Below are 17,726 nucleotides of genomic sequence, written 5' to 3' on the forward strand. Positions count from 1 at the left end.
TCACACACAGAACTAAATGCATATTTTATGATGGCACATGTCGCCTACAATTGTTAGTGAGGCATCTAATCATAAGCCTGCATTTTTATCAAAGCTTCTATATGTTTAATCAGGGCTTGCATTTTAAAATAAGCTTAAGGATTTTCAAATGTTTCATGCCAGGCAGAGAAAGAACCTTGGCAAGATGTTTTTCCTCCTAAGACAAGGGGGCCTCCTGATTTATAGCAGGAAAAACAATTCTCAAAGTCATAAAAAAAGGAATTACAGACAACTGACCTTGCAGATTGCAAAACACCATTAGGAATGGGGAAAATAATACCATTTGCCTCCCAGTAAAATGAGCCATATCTTCTTCCTAAGGTTGAAAGGCCAAGAGCAATGGAGAAGCATCTAGCTGGCTGTGAAAGGAGGGGTGCAAACTGAAGAGGCTTCTTTTAAAAGCTTTTTTTTTTACTGAGTTCCTTCCTTTTCACTTTGAGAAGCTTTATTCTTTTAAAAGGCTACCTATGACAAATGTATGAAATATATTAGCTTAAATATATTGGCTTAAATGTAATTGTGCAAAGGATTTAAGAAATGCTAGATTCTTATTTCATAGAGTCATATTGCAATAGGAGACCAGAGGGGCAAATGAGCCTAGCCCCCCTGCTAGACAGGAGACGCCATAGAGCACTCTTGATATATAGTTGTCAGGCATTTGTTTAAAAACCTTCAATTGAAGGAAATCTTTCAATGTTGATGTGAACTCAAGATCCTTGACATCTGTTGAAGATAAAAATGTAAGATTAACCATTTGTTTTAGAAGGCAATAGGGCAAGGAGGGCAAGAGGTGAGCTGGTAATTAAGATTCCATGTAAGATATATTATTACTTATTTGTCATTTTTATATAGCTCTTTGTCTCCCATATAAGGACAGAAGGAAGTGGGTGTATCTTTTGTGATTGGTTCTAGCAAACAGCCAATAGGAATTTCAACCAGGCTGATTGGACAGAGGCAGCCACAGGAGGAGCAAAGGGGGCTGGATTAAGGAAATATAAGTGCTGGCCAGGATGGCAGGAGGCCAGGCCAGAGCTTGGTAACCATGTACCACTGTGCCTCTTATTTATTTGTCTGACAAATAAATTACTATTTTAATTTCTCTATTGCTGCGTTGAATATTTCATTCCAGCTAAGCGTTAACCACAAGCAGGGTGCTACATTAGAACTGGTTGTGGGATTTTTAAAAAGTCATTATTTTTTTCAACACTTCTTATACCCCTGTACTGCAGACCAACCTTGCGACCCCTTAGATTACAAATGGAGGAAGAGGAAGCAGAGACTGGCAGAATCGCTATAACTGAGTTACTTTCCTCTAGACAAATGGTGAAACTCCAAATGGTGACCTGCTTAGGGAAGCTATTCCTGTCTGTTTAAAAAGGCAGGACTTGGTTTGCCCAATACAGTGGTACCTCGGGTTACAGAAGCTTCAGGTTACAGATGCTTCAGGTTACAGACTCCGCTAACCCAGAAATAGTACCCAGCTCTACTAATACCGAGCTCTATCTCTCTTTTAAATCAGAACCAGTGAAGGCGGTGAAGGTCCTGTGTGAGTGCCTGGAGGCGGTTGGAGGATGGATGGCGGCTAACAGATTGAGGTTGAATCCTGACAAGACAGAAGTACTGTTTGGGGGGGGCGGGCGGGTGTGGGGGACTCCCTGGTCCTGAATGGGGTAACTGTGCCCCTGAAGGACCAGGGGCACAGCCTGGGAGTCATTTTGGACTCACAGCTGTCCATGGAGGTGCAGGTTAATTCTGTGTCCAGGGCGGCTGTCTACCAGCTCCACCTGGTACGCAGGCTGAGACCCTACCTGCCCGTGGACTGTCTCGCCAGAGTGGTGCATGCTCTAGTTATTTCCCACTTGGACTACTGCAATGCGCTCTACGTGGGGCTACCTTTGAAGCTGACCCGGAAACTGCAATTAATCCAGAATGCGGCAGCTAGACTGGTGACTGGGAGTGGCCGCCAGGACCACATAACACCGGTCCTGAGAGATCTGCATTGGCTCCCAGTACGTTTCCGAGCACAATTCAAAGAGTTGTTGCTGACCTTTAAAGCCCTAAACGGCCTCGGTCCAGTATACCTGAAGGAGCGTCTCCACCCCCATCGTTCAGCCCGGACACTGAGATCCAGCGCCGAGGGCCTTCTGGCGGTTCCCTCGTTGCGAGAAGTGAGGTTACAGGGAACCAAATAGAGGGCATTTTCGGTATTGGCGCCCGCCCTGTGGAACGCCCTCCCTTCAGATATGAAGGAAATAAGCAGCTATCTTCTCTTTAAAAGACATCTGAAGGCAGCCCTGTTTAGGGAAGTTTTTAATATTTAATGCTGTATTGTTTTTAACACTTGATTGGAAGCCGTCCAGAGTGGCTGGGGAAACTCATCCAGATGGGCGGGGTATAAATAATAAGTTATTATTATTATATTATTAGTACCTCGGGTTAAGAACTTTACTTCAGGATAAGAACAGAAATCGCATGCCGGCGGCGCAGCGGCAGTAAAGTAGCTAAAGTAGTGCTTCAGGTTAAGAACAGTTTCAGGTTAAGAACAGACCTCCGGAACGAATTTTGCTAGCTGAGGAAGAACAGTGGTATAGCACTAAATGACGCTCAGGGTCCCTTCCAACTCTACATTTCTGTGATTCTATGAATGCCTATAGATAACACATGAAAGCTTTTTAACAAATATGTGACAAGAAAAGATGTAACCCTAGTGGTTGGATGAACTTGTCTGACTATGAGGCATGTGTGTGTGTGTGTGTGTGTGTGTGTGTGTGTATGTGTGAATGAATTGGCATTAGCAGCTATATAGAAAGGGACGTTGGAGGCAAAGCTCTGTTAGGAAGAGAAACAGAATTTGTTGCTCTCTTTCTTTCTTTGGCTGGGGTTCTACATTTACCATTCATCTGACAGGCAGAAATTCAGAATGTGTGGAGGATATGAGTCATTGAAATTAATGTGTATTGCTAACTTAGATCTATAAATTTCATTGGGTCTTCCCTATATGACCAGCATTGGAAATGTAGCTAGATTTTATGCAATAGCCATAAGTCAAAGAAAGCAAAAGATTACACAGCTGCATAAAATGTTATAAACCGCTACAGTTCTTAGTTAAAACTCCTATTCTTTTAAACTTTTATGGTATTTTATTCCTCTAAACACACATTTTAAGTACATTCAATTAGTATATTGATTGTTAAACCCCATATTTATCATTTTTATTGCTTATGTAGAGAATTATGCAGAAATTCTGGTTTAGTATGCTGGCTGTTTGCCGTAATAACATTGATTGATTGCTTTGAAGTCATTTCATTCTGCATCAGGTAAAGTAATTTTAGCCCCCCCCCCAGTCCCATATTTTGCCCAACCAAAGGTGACAACCCTCGATGAGCAGCAGAATATATATTCTATAAATAAAAATAATACTCCTTTTGTAATAGTTTTTTTTTGGGGGGGGGGATAGTAAAACAAAAAAAACAAATCCCAGTCAACATATCACCCCCAGCTGTATTCTGAGAAGACTTTCCATAGCTGCTTTTATTGAACTACTAATGCAGGGGGAGAACTGGATCATGTTCAGGTGCTACCAGATACTCACTGAGACGTTCATGAAGTAACAGGTAGGGGTACTTCAGCATTTCCAACAATGGCACTCTGAGGTTCTCCTCAAAGTTGGAATCCGTATAATGGCACAGTTGCGTTTCCCCATCTTTGTCTACAATGAAGAGGTCACTGTCATCTTCCTCCTGCATTGATTTCTCAAAGTGGGTAATAAGGCGAGTGATTTCAAGCTTGCACAGGATCTGCAATTGGGGGGGGGGGGAACCATATAAAATTCTAGAACAGAGAGAGCAACTGACTCTGCTGTCCTAAGAAGACACCAGCTGAAAACAACAGAATCTGTAGATTATTATTTATTAAATTTACATCCCCCGCTTCCTCCCAAAAGGAACCCAGGGCACCAGACACACAAGTGATAAAATAATCAAAAGATCTAAAAGCTATTCCAATAGAGATGCAGACTGAGGAAGATCTCTGTTTAAAAGCCTTAAATGGTCAAGTGGCAACAACTGGAGAGAACACGTCAGTTTTAAGAAGGAATAAATCAGAATTGTTTATTTTATGTATATAAAAAGACACCACAACAGATAAAAAATGACTGCATTCCAGCTTCTTGGCTATAGAAGTATAACTCACAAGGAATTATATAGGATAAAAGAAAGCAAAAGTACATTATGCATAATTAGGTTGTATCCAGGCGTCTTTTAATTTCGTGGCTGCTGTCACCATCTGCAGTGATGGAGCCCAAGAAAGTAAAATCTCTCACTGCCTCCATTTCTTCCCCTTCTATTTGCCAGGAGGTGATGGGACCAGTGGCCATGATCTTCATTTTTTTTTGATGTTGAGTTTCAGACCATATTTTGCGCTCTCCTCTTTTACCCTCAATAAAAGGTTCTTTAATTCCTCCTCACTTTCTGCCATCAAGGTTGTGTCATCTGCATATCTGAGGTTGTTGATATTTCTTCCGGCAATCTTAATTCCGGCTAGGGATTCATCCAGTCCAGCCTTTCGCATGATGAATTCTGCATATAAGTTAAATAAGCAGGGAGCCTTGTCATACTCCTTTCCCAATTTTGAACCAATCAGTTGTTCCATATCCAGTTCTAACTGTAGCTTCTTGTCCCACATAGAGATTTCTCAGGAGACAGATGAGGTGATCAGCCACTCCCATTTCTTTAAGAACTTGCCATAGTTTGCTGTGGTCAACACAGTCAAAGGCTTTTGCATAGTCAAAAGAAGCAGAAGTAGATGTCTTTCTGGAACTCTCTAGCTTTCTCCATAATCCAGCGCATGTTTGCAATTTGGTCTCTGGTTCCTCTGCCCCTTCGAAATCCAGCTTGCACTTCTGGGAGTTCTTGGTCCACATACTGCTTGAGCCTTCCTTGTAGAATTTTAAGCATAACCTTGCTAGCATGTGAAATGAGTGCAATTGTGCGGTAGTTGGAGCATTCTTTGGCACTGCCCTTCTTTGGGATTCAGATGTAGACTGATCTTCTCCAATCCTCTAGCCACTGATGAGTTTTCCAAACTTGCTGGCATATTGAGTGTAGCACCTTAACAGCATCATCATTTAAAATTTTAAATAGTTCAGCTGGAATACCATCACTTCCACTGGCCTTGTTATTTGCATTGCTTTCTAAGGCCCACTTGACTTCACTCTACTCAGAGTAGACACATTTAAATTAATGTACATCAGCCATGTTCATAAAGTTCAATGGGTTTACTCTGAGTGGGACTAACATTGGCTACAGCCCAGTGAAATTTAGGGGTAAGAAAAATTAAGGAACAGCATCTTCACAGAAAAGAAGAGTACAATAATTAGCCTGTGAATTAAATGTGAAATAAAACTGTATTAAAGCATATGGTGGCATGCATTGATTAGAGCAGGCAAAATTAGTTATTGCTGAGACAATTCTGCTCCTGGCCTTCCTCCTCCACCCTCCCCCCCTAAAAGTATATTAGGTTTCCAAAGGGAGAAAAAGAAAAACAGCTAACTATTCAAAGCAGAAGTTTAAATCAATCCAGCAAATGAAGCCCAGGGAAAATTAATCCAGTTAATACATTAAAGTAAAAAAATAGCTTTAAAAGTGAAAATAGTTTTGTCTGAGCATCACCAGAGAACAAAGGAAACAAAATGAAATCAAAAAACAAAATTAACCTGACTTCTGTAATGAGAAAAGAGAGACTGGAAAAAAAATGAAATACAACTGTTCCTAAGCCAATCCCCAACACAGGATGGCAGCTCAAAAGTTAGACTGAGCAACAAAATAATGAAGGGATGGGTGTTTGAAATCATTAAATTCTATCTTCTCTCAAAGAGAAGGCAAAAGCTGGGACTAGAAAGAGGAAATAATGCAGCAGTATACCAGAAAAACTAGAACTAAATACTGGGCCAAAAGTTAAATCAAGTACCAATGCAGAAGTGCAGCAACCAAAAACCTTTTCCTACTCTAACCTCAAATCCCTGACTGTCTAAAGACTGTCTCTCTGTTTTGGTATTTTGAGGAGGAGACTGGTGATGCTTATCAGGAACACTCTGGGCCCGTGAAGCTGTTGGGAGAAAGGAAGCATCTCAGCCTTGTACAGTGGTACCTCGGGTTAAGTACTTAATTTGTTCCAGAGGTCCGTTCTTAACCTGAAACTGGTCTTAACCTGAAGCACCACTTTAGCTAATGGGGCCTCCTGCTGCCGCCGCATTGCCGAAGCACAATTTCTGTTCTCATCCTGAAGCAAAGTTCTTAACCTGAAGCACTATTTCTGGGTTAGCAGAGTCAGTAACCTGAAGCGTATGTAACCTGATATCTGAGGTTGTTGATATTTCTTCCGGCAATCTCATCCAGCCCAGCCTTTCGCATGATGAATTCTGCATATAAGTTAAATAAGCAGGGAGACCATGTACAGCCTTGTCGTACTCCTTTCCCAATTTTGAACCAATCAGTTGTTCCATATCCAGTTCTAACTGTAGCTTCTTGTCCCACATAGAGATTTCTCAGGAGAAAGATGAGGCACTCCCAGTTCTTTAAGAACTTGCCATAGGCTGTCTGGCTCAAGGTCAGCAACCACACTACCTGGGGTGTACAAGACATCCATATCTTTCTGGTATAATTCCTCTGTGTATTCTTGCCACCTCTTCTTGATGTCTTCTGCTTCTGTTAGGTCCTTTCCACTTTTGTCTTTTATTATGGTAATCTTTGTACGAAATGTTCCTTTCATATCTCCAATTTTCTTGAATAGATCTCTGATTCTTCCTGTCAGGGTTTCTGGGAGAAGTGAGGAGATGGCAGAGGAGACGGAAAGCGAGTGGGAGGAGGGAGAGAGAGACGAGGAAGAAGATGACGGAATTCGAAGGGAATCTATGAGCCTAAGCAGTGAGTCAGAGGATTCCCAAAAGGGAGCTAGCATGATCAGGCGAAAAGCAGGAGAAGAGAGAAGCTGTGAAAAGTCAGGGAAGGAGGGGAGAAAGCCCAGTGAAGCACAGACGCTGTCAGAGGGGTCTCAGCCGGAACGGAGTAAAGGGGGTGGAGTTGTCAGCCTCTCGGAGGGAGGAGGAACAGGAGAAAACAGAGAGAGGGGGTTGGAGCAAGGTGTTCAGCCGGAAAGGGTAGAGAGTGGAACAGGGGGCAGTATAGAGGACGAAGGAAAGGTCAAAAGCAACGTACGCGCGCCAAGTTCAAACATAGAGGCGCGCGGAAGTGGGGAAAGCTCAGAGGAGGAGCCCGGCCCCAAAGCCAGAAGGAGGGGGCAGGAGGCGGCAGAGGATTCAGCCTCAGGCGAATCCCGGAAAGAGAGAACCCAGGGGGGCAGAAAGACCCTGCGGAAAAGAAAGGAGAGGAAGAGGTGGTCTAGAGCCAGGCTATTAAGTTGGTGTGGAGGAGGGGAGGAGTCAGAGGGGGACTTCGGCGGTCTAACGTGACAGACGTACAGCCACAATGCTGAACTGTGAAAGAAGCAATTATCTTCAATAAACTTTTCCTGTAAGTAAACTATAACGGAGTAAGGTCTCTCGTGAGCTGGGACCCACCTGGGTGGCTGTGACAGAAAGTCCCCCTCCCTCTGAAAGCAAAAATTTTTTTTTTTGCGAAGCTCACGAACGGGGCAGCCATGAGTGCTGAGGAACAGCTGGCTGCACTCCGGGATCAGATTACCACTCTCACAACGGCAGTCATTGCTTCGCAGAAGAAGAATGCTGACTTGGAGAAAGCGTGCCAGGATTTGCAAGCAAGGTGGGAAAATGCGGACAAGGCGGGGACCCCGGGCTCCAGAGCGGAGGGCATTGCGCTTGGAAGGAGGGGGGGTGCCCTAGTTTCGCATTTTAATGGCAACTTGCAAGACTATCCCAACTTCAGGGCAGATGTCGTGTATGCACTGCATTTACTCCGTCATGATTTTAGAGATGAGGAGGAGAGAGTGGGATTTATTGTTTCGCACCTGCATGGGGAGGCCAGGGCTTGGCTACGCAATCTGTGGCGCGAAGATGGACCAGCCCGTCGCAATGCAGATGCGTTTATCAAGGCAATGGATGCTTGTTTTCAATCCTCTGTGGATAAGGACATTGCGCGCCGGCAGATGCACGGGCTGAGGCAGGGGAGAGCCACTGTACGCCAATATCATTCTAAATTTTTTGCATTGCTCACCGCCTTAGATTGGCCGAAGGACAGTCTACCGGTCAGGGATCTTTTTTGGGAGGGATTGAGCCCCTCCGTCAAGGATGAGATCGCAAGGGGGGACAGACCCCAGACCCTGGAAGACGTGGTGCAACGGGCTTTGGCTATAGGAATTCGACATGAGGGACGTCCGTGGCACGAGGAGGGGGGGCCCCAAGCGCGCGCGCAAGCAAAAGCTCTCCCTTTTGTGCACAGGGATTTCAGCCGTGCGCACCCCTCGCCAATGGGGAAGGAAGGCGAGGAGCCAATGGAGATTGGTGGTGCTAGGGCTCAAAAGCCATCCCAGAGCCCCATCCCTGCTGCAGCCAAAGCGAAGCCTCCTAGAGGGACCAGGAAGTGTTACATCTGCGACAGTGCACACCATATGGCGAAAGAGTGCCCCCAGAGGCTCCAGAAGCACACTGCAGCACTAGCAACTGTGACAGCAGAGGTGCAATCAGAGGAGCAGCTTCAGGGAAACTGCAGTGCCTGGCTGGAAGCAGAGCTACTGGGGCTCAGCCAGGCGGATCTGTAGAGAAGTCCCCAGCATCCTTGCAGCGCATGGACCCTTTACCTCCCAAACCAGCAGTTTTACTCACAGCAACACTCCAGCTGCCTGATGGGCGACTTCTCGAGGTTCCAACAACCATCGATTCGGGAAGCAACGCCGATTTCGTGGGATTACAGTTCGTCAAGCAGCATAACATAGCGCTCCTGCCTGCAACGACGCCTCTGAACGTGGTCACGGTAGACGGCAGGAAGTTGCTGGGGGGGCAAGTGGTGCAGCAAACCCCTCCCATGATGATGCAAATTGGAGACCATCGAGAGCTTATTAGTTTCAATGTCACCCACTTATCGGACACGCCCATCGTGTTGGGCATGAGTTGGCTGGACAGGCACAGTCCCGCGGTTGCTTGGTACCAGAGGCAGATCACCTTTTGTTCATCGTATTGCGCCCAGAATTGCATCCAAACCGATCAAGGAGGAGAAGCCGAACAGCAGCTGCATCTGAGTATGGTGCAAGCGGTTCCTCACAAGTACGCGGAGTTCTTGGAGGTTTTCTGCGAAAAGGAAGCTGACAAATTGCCGCCTCACAGACCTTACGACTGCGCGATTGACTTAGTGCCAGGCGCGCAGTTGCCAACTGCCAAGCTGTACTCCATGTCGGAAGACGAGCTGCAAGAGCTTCGGGAGTTCATAGAACACAACCTCAAGCGCGGATTCATCCAGGAATCTAAAGCAGCGGGAGGCAGTCCTGTTTTCTTTGTGAAAAAGAAAGACACGCCCCAGAAGAGGCTCATTGTGGACTACCGGTTCATAAACAGACTAACTAAGCCCAAGGCCTTCCCCATGCCCAAAATTGACGACCTTTTGGCTACAGTCAGGAGGGGGAAGATTTTTACCAAGCTGGATTTACGTGGAGCTTACAACCTCATCCGCATCAGGAAGGGCGACGAGTGGAAGACGGCCATGTTCACTCCTTTGGGCACGTACGAATACAGAGTTATGCCCTTCGGTCTACAAAATGGCAGCCATGTTTTCCAAGCATTCATGCATCACGTCCTGGCAGGTCTCCTCTACAAGAAGTGTGTCTGTTTTCTCGACGATATCCTGATTTTCTCGGAATCGCCAGAGGATCACGATAAGGACGTGAAGGAAGTTCTGCAGAGGCTGAAGGAACACAGGCTGTACGCCAAGTTGGAGAAGTGCCAGTTTGATGTGAGAGAGGTAGATTTCCTTGGCTACAAGCTGTCCGACGAGGGACTGGCCATGGACAAGACTAAAGTCCAAGCGCTGTTGGACTGGAAGAGCCCTCGAAATCGGAAGGAGGTCCAGAGGTTCATCGGCTTTGCCAATTTTTATCGCAAGTTTATTAAAGGTTTTGCAAACGCGACGGCGGCAATCACTGACACCCTCAGTTCCAAGAAGAAGAAGTTCGTCTGGACCGAACAAGCAGAGCGATCCTTTCGGAAGCTTAAAAGCCTTTTCGCCTCCGAGGAGCAGCTGCTGCACGTGAATCCTGGCAGGCCCATGCGGGTAGAGACAGATGCATCAGACAGAGCAGTTGGGGCCGTCCTCTTGCAAGAGGATTCGCAAGGCAACTGGAGACCGGGTGCATTCTACTCCCGGAAGCTCAGCAAGACGGAGCGCAACTACACCATATGGGACAGGGAGTTGTTGGCCATTCATGCAGCTTTCAAAGCGTGGCGACACTTCTTGATAGGAGCCAAGCACACGGTGCAGGTCCGCACGGATCACAAGAACTTGGAGTATTGGCGGACGGCTAAATTGCAAACCCAACGACACATGCGCTGGGCGGAATTCTTTGCGGATTTCGATTTCAAAATAGAATACATCCCTGGAGACTCCAATGTTATAGCAGACGCGCTGTCCCGAAAGCCTCAATACCTGGAGGAAGTAGCTCCAATCGCAGCAAAGTACATTTTCGCACCGCAGGCGTGGACGTGCGCTACCATCGCAGTCGACCTGGACGCGGTGCGACGCGCGCTGCAAGAGGATCAGTTTGCACAATCCAAGATGGAGGAGCTCCGCAGAGGGTCGCCTGACAACAATGAGTTTCAGTTGCAGGATGGACTTTTGACTCGCAAGGGCGCCCTTTACGTGCCCACCGACGAGCTTCGCGCCACGGTTTTGCAACAATTGCACGATGCCCCGAGTGCGGGCCATTTCGGCAAAGAGAAGACGATGGAGTTGGTGGCAAGGGACTTTTGGTGGCCCCAGATGAGAGGAGAGGTGGCGGACTACGTAGCCAGGTGCGATATCTGCCAGAGGTCCAAACCAGTGCATCAGAAGCAGGCGGGATTGTTAGAACCGCTGGAGACACCGCAGCAACCGTGGGAGAGGGTAGCGTTGGACTTTGTTACAGACCTGCCCAGCTCCAGAGGTAAGACGGCGGTGTTAGTGGTTGTGGACTTGTTCACCAAGATGGCGCACTTCATTCCTTGTGCCAAGGTGGCGACGGCAGAACAGACCGCAAAGCTCTTCATCGATCACGTCTTCAGAGTGCATGGACTACCGCAGTCCGTCTTGTCCGACAGGGGGCGCCAATTTGTTTCCACTTTCTGGCGGAAGCTTCTGGGCATCTTGCACGTCAAGATCAACCTGACGTCGGCGAGGCATCCACAGACCAACGGTCAAGCGGAGAGGGTCAACGCGATCATGCAGCAGTACCTACGGTGTTACGCCAACCAGCGACCCGCGGCGTGGGTGGACTACCTGCCGATGGCTGAGTTCGCCTACAACAACACGAAGCACGCATCCACCGGGGTGACGCCTTTCTTCGCGAACTATGGACGTCATCCCAGAACCTTCCCGAGCTTTACAGCACCTGAAGGGGGGGGACCTCAAAATGCCGACCAGTTTGCAGCAGAGTTGCAAGCGGTGCACGAGGAGCTGCGGAGACATTTGGAGCTGGCAAAGCAGGCGTATAAGGTGCAAGCCGATAAACACAGAAGGGCGGGGGAAGACATTCAGGTTGGGGACTGGGTATGGTTAGCAGCCCACGCGATGCCGGCCAGGTCGTTGGCCAAAAAGAAGTTAGAACACAGGCAGCTAGGACCATATCAAGTTGAGGCTAAGATCAATCTGGTGGCTTTTCGCCTAGCCCTTCCGGAGGGCTCCAGGGTGCACCCGGTCTTTCATAGGTCGGTGCTCACTCCCTACAAAGCCCCACACAGGTTTCAAGAGTCAGGAGCACCTCCAGAGCCACGTAGAAGGGCGCCTGAGGGAGGGGAGTCGCCAAGACCAGAACCTCTTAATGAGGTCACAGAGATACTGGATTCACGATGGGGGGAGGAGGGAGTTGAATATTTTCTCGCCAGGGAAGGCACTCCAGTCTCTGCAAATAGCTGGGTGCCGGGTTACGCTTTGGACGAACCCCTGTTGAAGGAGGAGTTTCATGCAATTTTTCCGCACAAACCCATGCCCGAGGAGTATTTTGATGATTGGCTTTTCACGCCCACTTTGTCGGGCAGCACGTTCGGGGGTTTCTCCTCGCCCGAGGGCTCTACGCCCAAAACAAGCCCGACCAGGGATCCCCGCCTGGGGGGGGGAGAGACAAACCCTTATTGGTGGGTGGATCAGCCAAGGGAGGTATGGAGTCAGAGGTGGATGATAGGTCCTTGGCAGGCAGCGCCAGGAGAAGCAGTGAGGGAGGAAGAGACTGTGATGCCTTCAGGGGGGGAACCCGAGTTCGAACACGCGTATACGGAGCTGCCAGAGGAGAAGATTGACGTGGACACCCGGTATCCTGAACCGACCCAGGAAGAACCACATTTCCCTCAACCTGCACCCAGCGACCGGGAGGGGGGAAGGGGGGGCTTCGAGGGGGGGATGGATGTCAGGGTTTCTGGGAGAAGTGAGGAGATGGCAGAGGAGACGGAAAGCGAGTGGGAGGAGGGAGAGAGAGACGAGGAAGAAGATGACGGAATTCGAAGGGAATCTATGAGCCTAAGCAGTGAGTCAGAGGATTCCCAAAAGGGAGCTAGCATGATCAGGCGAAAAGCAGGAGAAGAGAGAAGCTGTGAAAAGTCAGGGAAGGAGGGGAGAAAGCCCAGTGAAGCACAGACGCTGTCAGAGGGGTCTCAGCCGGAACGGAGTAAAGGGGGTGGAGTTGTCAGCCTCTCGGAGGGAGGAGGAACAGGAGAAAACAGAGAGAGGGGGTTGGAGCAAGGTGTTCAGCCGGAAAGGGTAGAGAGTGGAACAGGGGGCAGTATAGAGGACGAAGGAAAGGTCAAAAGCAACGTACGCGCGCCAAGTTCAAACATAGAGGCGCGCGGAAGTGGGGAAAGCTCAGAGGAGGAGCCCGGCCCCAAAGCCAGAAGGAGGGGGCAGGAGGCGGCAGAGGATTCAGCCTCAGGCGAATCCCGGAAAGAGAGAACCCAGGGGGGCAGAAAGACCCTGCGGAAAAGAAAGGAGAGGAAGAGGTGGTCTAGAGCCAGGCTATTAAGTTGGTGTGGAGGAGGGGAGGAGTCAGAGGGGGACTTCGGCGGTCTAACGTGACAGACGTACAGCCACAATGCTGAACTGTGAAAGAAGCAATTATCTTCAATAAACTTTTCCTGTAAGTAAACTATAACGGAGTAAGGTCTCTCGTGAGCTGGGACCCACCTGGGTGGCTGTGACACTTCCCATTCTGTTGTTTTCCTCTATTTCTTTGCATTGCTCGTTTAAGAAGGCCTTCTTGTCTCTCCTTGCTATTTTTTGGAAATCTGCATTCATTTCCCTGTATCTTTCACTATCTCCCTCACATTTTGCTTGCCTTCTCTCCCCCGCTATTTGTAAGGCCTTGTTGGACAGCCACTTTGCTTTCTTGCATTTCCTTTTCATTGGGATGGTTTTAGTTGCTGCCTCCTGTATAATGTTACAAACCTCCATCCATAGTTCTTCAGGCACTCTGTCCACCAAATCTAAATCCTTAAACCTGTTCCTCACTTCCACTGTGTATTCATAAGGGATTTGATTTAGATTGCATCTTACCGGCCCAGTGGTTTTTCCTACTTTCTTCAGTTTAAGCTTAAATTTTGCTATAAGAAGCTGATGATCTGAGCCACAGTCAGCTCCAGGTCTTGTTTTTGCTGACTGTATAGAGCTTCTCCATCTTTGGCTGCAGAGAATATAATCAATCTGATTTCGATGCTGCCCATCTGGTGATGTCCACGTGTAGAGTCGTCTCTTGTGTTGTTGGAAAAGCGTGTTTGTGATGACCAGCTTGTTCTCTTGACAGAACTCTATTAGCTTTTGCCCTGCTTCGTTTTGATCTCCAAGGCCAAACTTGCCACTTGTTCCTTTTATCTCTTGATTCCCTACTTTAGCATTCCAATCCCCTATTATGAGAAGAACATCCTTCTTTGGTGTCACTTCTATAAGGTGTTGTATGTTTTCATAGAATTGGTCAATTTCAGTTTCTTCAGCACCAGTGCTTGGTGCATAAACTTGGATTACTGTGATGTTAAAAGGTCTGCCTTGGATTCGTATCGAGATCATTCTATCATTTTTGAGATTGCATCCCAGTACAGCTTTCGCCACTCTTTTGTTGACTATGAGGGCCACTCCATTTCTTTTACGGGATTCTTGCCCACAGTAGTAGATATGATGGTCATCCGAACTGAATTCGCCCATTTCCGTCCATTTTAGTTCACTGATGCCCAGGATGTCAATATTTATTCTTGCCATCTCATTTTTGACCACATCCAACTTACCCAGGTTCATGGTTCTTACATTCCAGGTTCCTATGCAATATTTTTCTTTGGAAAAGAAAGCATTGGACTTTCCTTTCGCTTCCAGGCATATCCGCAACTGAGCGTCCTTTCAGCTTTGGCCCAGCTGCTTCATCAGCTCTGAATCTACTTGTACTTGTCCTCCGCTCTTCCTCAGTAGCATGTTGGACGCCTTCCGACCTGAGGGGCTCATCTTCCAGCGTCATAGCTTTTATATGCGTGTTGTTTTTGTCCATGGAGTTTTCTTGGCAGGGATACTGGAGTGGCTTGCCGGTTCCTGCTCCAGGTGGATCACGTTTGGTTAAACCTCTCCACTATGACCTGTCCATCTTGGGTGGCCCTGCACGGCATAGCTCATAGCTTCTCTGAGTTATTCAAGCCCCTTCACCACGGCAAGGCAGTGATCCATGAAGAGGATCCTACCTGCCTGCAACTGATTGCTTCTGGAAGTCTGCATATGCTCTGCTATATTCAACTGGGTCTGGCTAAGATCCTGCAACAGGTTAAAGTTGCCAGACATCAATAGTATCTGGAAAGCCTACAAGCTGTATGTATATAGCACTGTCCAGAACTGTAATATCGTCTGCATCAGTAAACTTTTTGGACCTTCAGCTGCCTCTGTGTGGTGGTGACTGGAACTGGGGGCAACTATGGGCTATGTGGGTCTCTCACCTCAGATTCCCAGCAGGGGCTGTAAGGGGAAGGGCTGCAGCTCAGAGCACCTGATTTGCATGCACAAGGTCCCAGGTTCAATCCCAGGCATCTCCAGGCAGGGTTGGGAGAGACTCTCAATACTGAGCTATATTGACCAGTGGTCTAATTATCTACAAGACAGCTTCCTTTGTAACAATTTCAAAGGCAGAGAAGACATTTTTAAATAAGAAATGAAATTTAAAAGCTGTGCCAACACAAAAATGCTGCAAATGGAAAGGTCAAGACAGAATGGAGCTCAGCACTGGCAAATGGTGCTGTGTACTTTACTTACATGGAGTCTATTCAGCAGCCACACAAACATATCCCTGGCCATATTGTAGTTCAATCACAGTCTTCAAACACACGTTTGGACTCTCAATAACTGTGCAAGGTTTTAGAAAAGATATATAGCCAAGATCCTGGAAGATCCAGGCAAGGAAGAACAAACTGTTTTATGAGTCAGGCTAACTGGCCAGACAAAATACTGAAAAGACGCTTAAGCATTAAACCAAACAGGAAAGGAAGCAATACAACAGAAAGGCAAAGAGGTGGCAGACAAAAGAAAAACAGAAAACTGCAGTAACCCAGAAAGCCCAGTGGCACCTAAAGACCAAGAAATTAGTTGCTTAGGCTGCAACAGAGTAACATGGCTACCTCTTTGAAAATTGTTAAAATAATAGTGTTAGTCCATTAAGAGAAAAAAAATTCCAAGCACACTGTAATGGTTGTAAGGGGTTACTTGTGCGTAAGTTGCCTTCAATTTCAGTTAGATTGCCTGGTTCACCATGCCTTGGCTGACAGCCTACACTCCGTGGCCGGTCAGTCGCTTGCAGAATCAGTCAGTGGGCGTTTCTTGAACCTCTTCCAGCATAAGAGCTGTTTGACGCCAAGTCTCCTCCTACTTTCCCTGCGCGGAACTCATCTGCGCAAGTAAGGGGAAGGCAGAGGCGTGTCAGCGCTCTCTCCACTAGTCTCTGGTGAAGGGTCTTGGAGCCCTGTCTCCAAATCCTCCATCTCCTTCTCTTCTCTACTGGTGTTACGCTGAATTCCTTCCCCCCTGCTGGTCCCCTCTCCTGCATCGTTTTGGAGCCTTGCCTCCACCTCTCGCTCTGATGTCAGTTCCCTGACACACACCAATACAAATCTATGGAGCAACCACATTCCGAATACAGTGGTACCCTGGTTTACGAACTTAATCCGTTCCGGAAGTCCGTTCTTAAACCAAGGCGTGCTTTCCCATAGCAGCAGGGGACTCAATTTACACTCAACAGGAAGCGGAACATGTTCTGCTTCCAAAGCAAAGTTCACAAACCAAAACACCTACTTCTGGGTTTGCAGCGTTCTTAATCAAGCTGTTCATAAATTAAGCTGTTCTTAAACCAAGGTACCACTGTACTGTGCACAGCTCTGGTTGCTTCACCTCAAAAAGGATATTGTAAAGTTTGGAAACCTTCTGAAAAGGGCCACCAAAATGATGAAAAGAATAGAGTGACTCCCCTATGAAGAAAGGCTGCAATGTTTGGGAATTCTTGGTTTAAAGAAAAGGCGAGTAAGGGGTGACATGGTAGGAGTTTATAAATGTTTGCATGACATGGAAAAAAGTTTTCCTACCTCTCTGATAACACTAGAATTCATGGACTTCCAATGAAGCTGAATGCTTGAAGATTTAGGACAAATAAAAGAAAGGTCTTCTTCATGCAGCACATAGTTAAACTATTGAACTTGCTCTCACAGGAGGCAGTGGTTGCCACCAACCTGGATGACTTTAAAAGAAGGATTAGATAAATTCATGGAGAAGGCTATCAATGGCTCCTAGCCATGATGACTATGATCTGTCTCCACAGTTGGGAGGAAGTAATGCTTCTGAATACCAGTTGCTGGAAACTACAGGAGGGTAGGGGGCACTGGTGGAGGAAGAGGAGTGTGGGGGGAGCGCACCTGCCCCCCCGCCTGCACTGGGCGTACCACACCGCTGCGGGTGGCGCATGCCAGCCCCACCCCCGCCTGCTCTCCGCTCCGCCACTGGTAGGGGGCTCTTGTGCTCGGGCCCTGCTGATGGGTTTCACACAACTAACTGTGAGAACAGGATGTTGGACTAGGTGGGCCCCCTTTGGCTTGATTCATCAGGCTCTTCTTATATTCATTACAACTTTAATTAGTTTTTTTCTTGTTGTTAGAAGAAGCTGAAATGTCAGAATGTAGTCAGCAAGTCTTGGCACTCCCCGGAACTCTTTTTCAGGGTTAGATAAGTATTAAAATGTGTATGCCAGAAGAATGAGACAGAGGAAAGGAAAAAGCTGGGCATGGTGAAAAAACTCCTCCAAAGTTTGCAGCTGGTAATAGCTTTTTGTATAGTACACTTAAGCAGACTTAATTAGTTAGATCATGCTTCGTGCAATTCAGATTTTGAGTTACACCAAGGGTGACTGGGACAAAACAAAACTAAGCAGCTGCTCCCACTTGAAAGTCTAAACAGCAACAGTTAATTTGAGCTCTGTTTTCAAAGCAAAGAGGAACTCAGGCGTTTCTTTTTAAGGAGAGGGAGAGAGGAAGAGAG

General features: G+C 47.3%; 1 protein-coding gene across 1 annotated transcript in view; it reads right to left on the reverse strand.

The window, feature by feature from the left end:
* Positions 1-17,726, reverse strand: part of LOC309333156 (putative helicase senataxin) — a gene marked incomplete at its 3' end in the record, with an annotated part of 138,795 nt that overhangs the window by 39,331 nt on the left and 81,738 nt on the right. The window contains exon 3 of the mRNA XM_081846559.1: positions 3,632-3,836. Coding sequence (XP_081702685.1) covers positions 3,632-3,836 — 205 coding nt within the window. The remainder of the gene's footprint in view (positions 1-3,631; positions 3,837-17,726) is intronic.

The sequence above is a fragment of the Podarcis erhardii genome, assembly GCF_964252035.2.
Source record: "Podarcis erhardii genome assembly, chromosome: W".
NCBI lineage: Eukaryota > Metazoa > Chordata > Lepidosauria > Squamata > Lacertidae > Podarcis > Podarcis erhardii.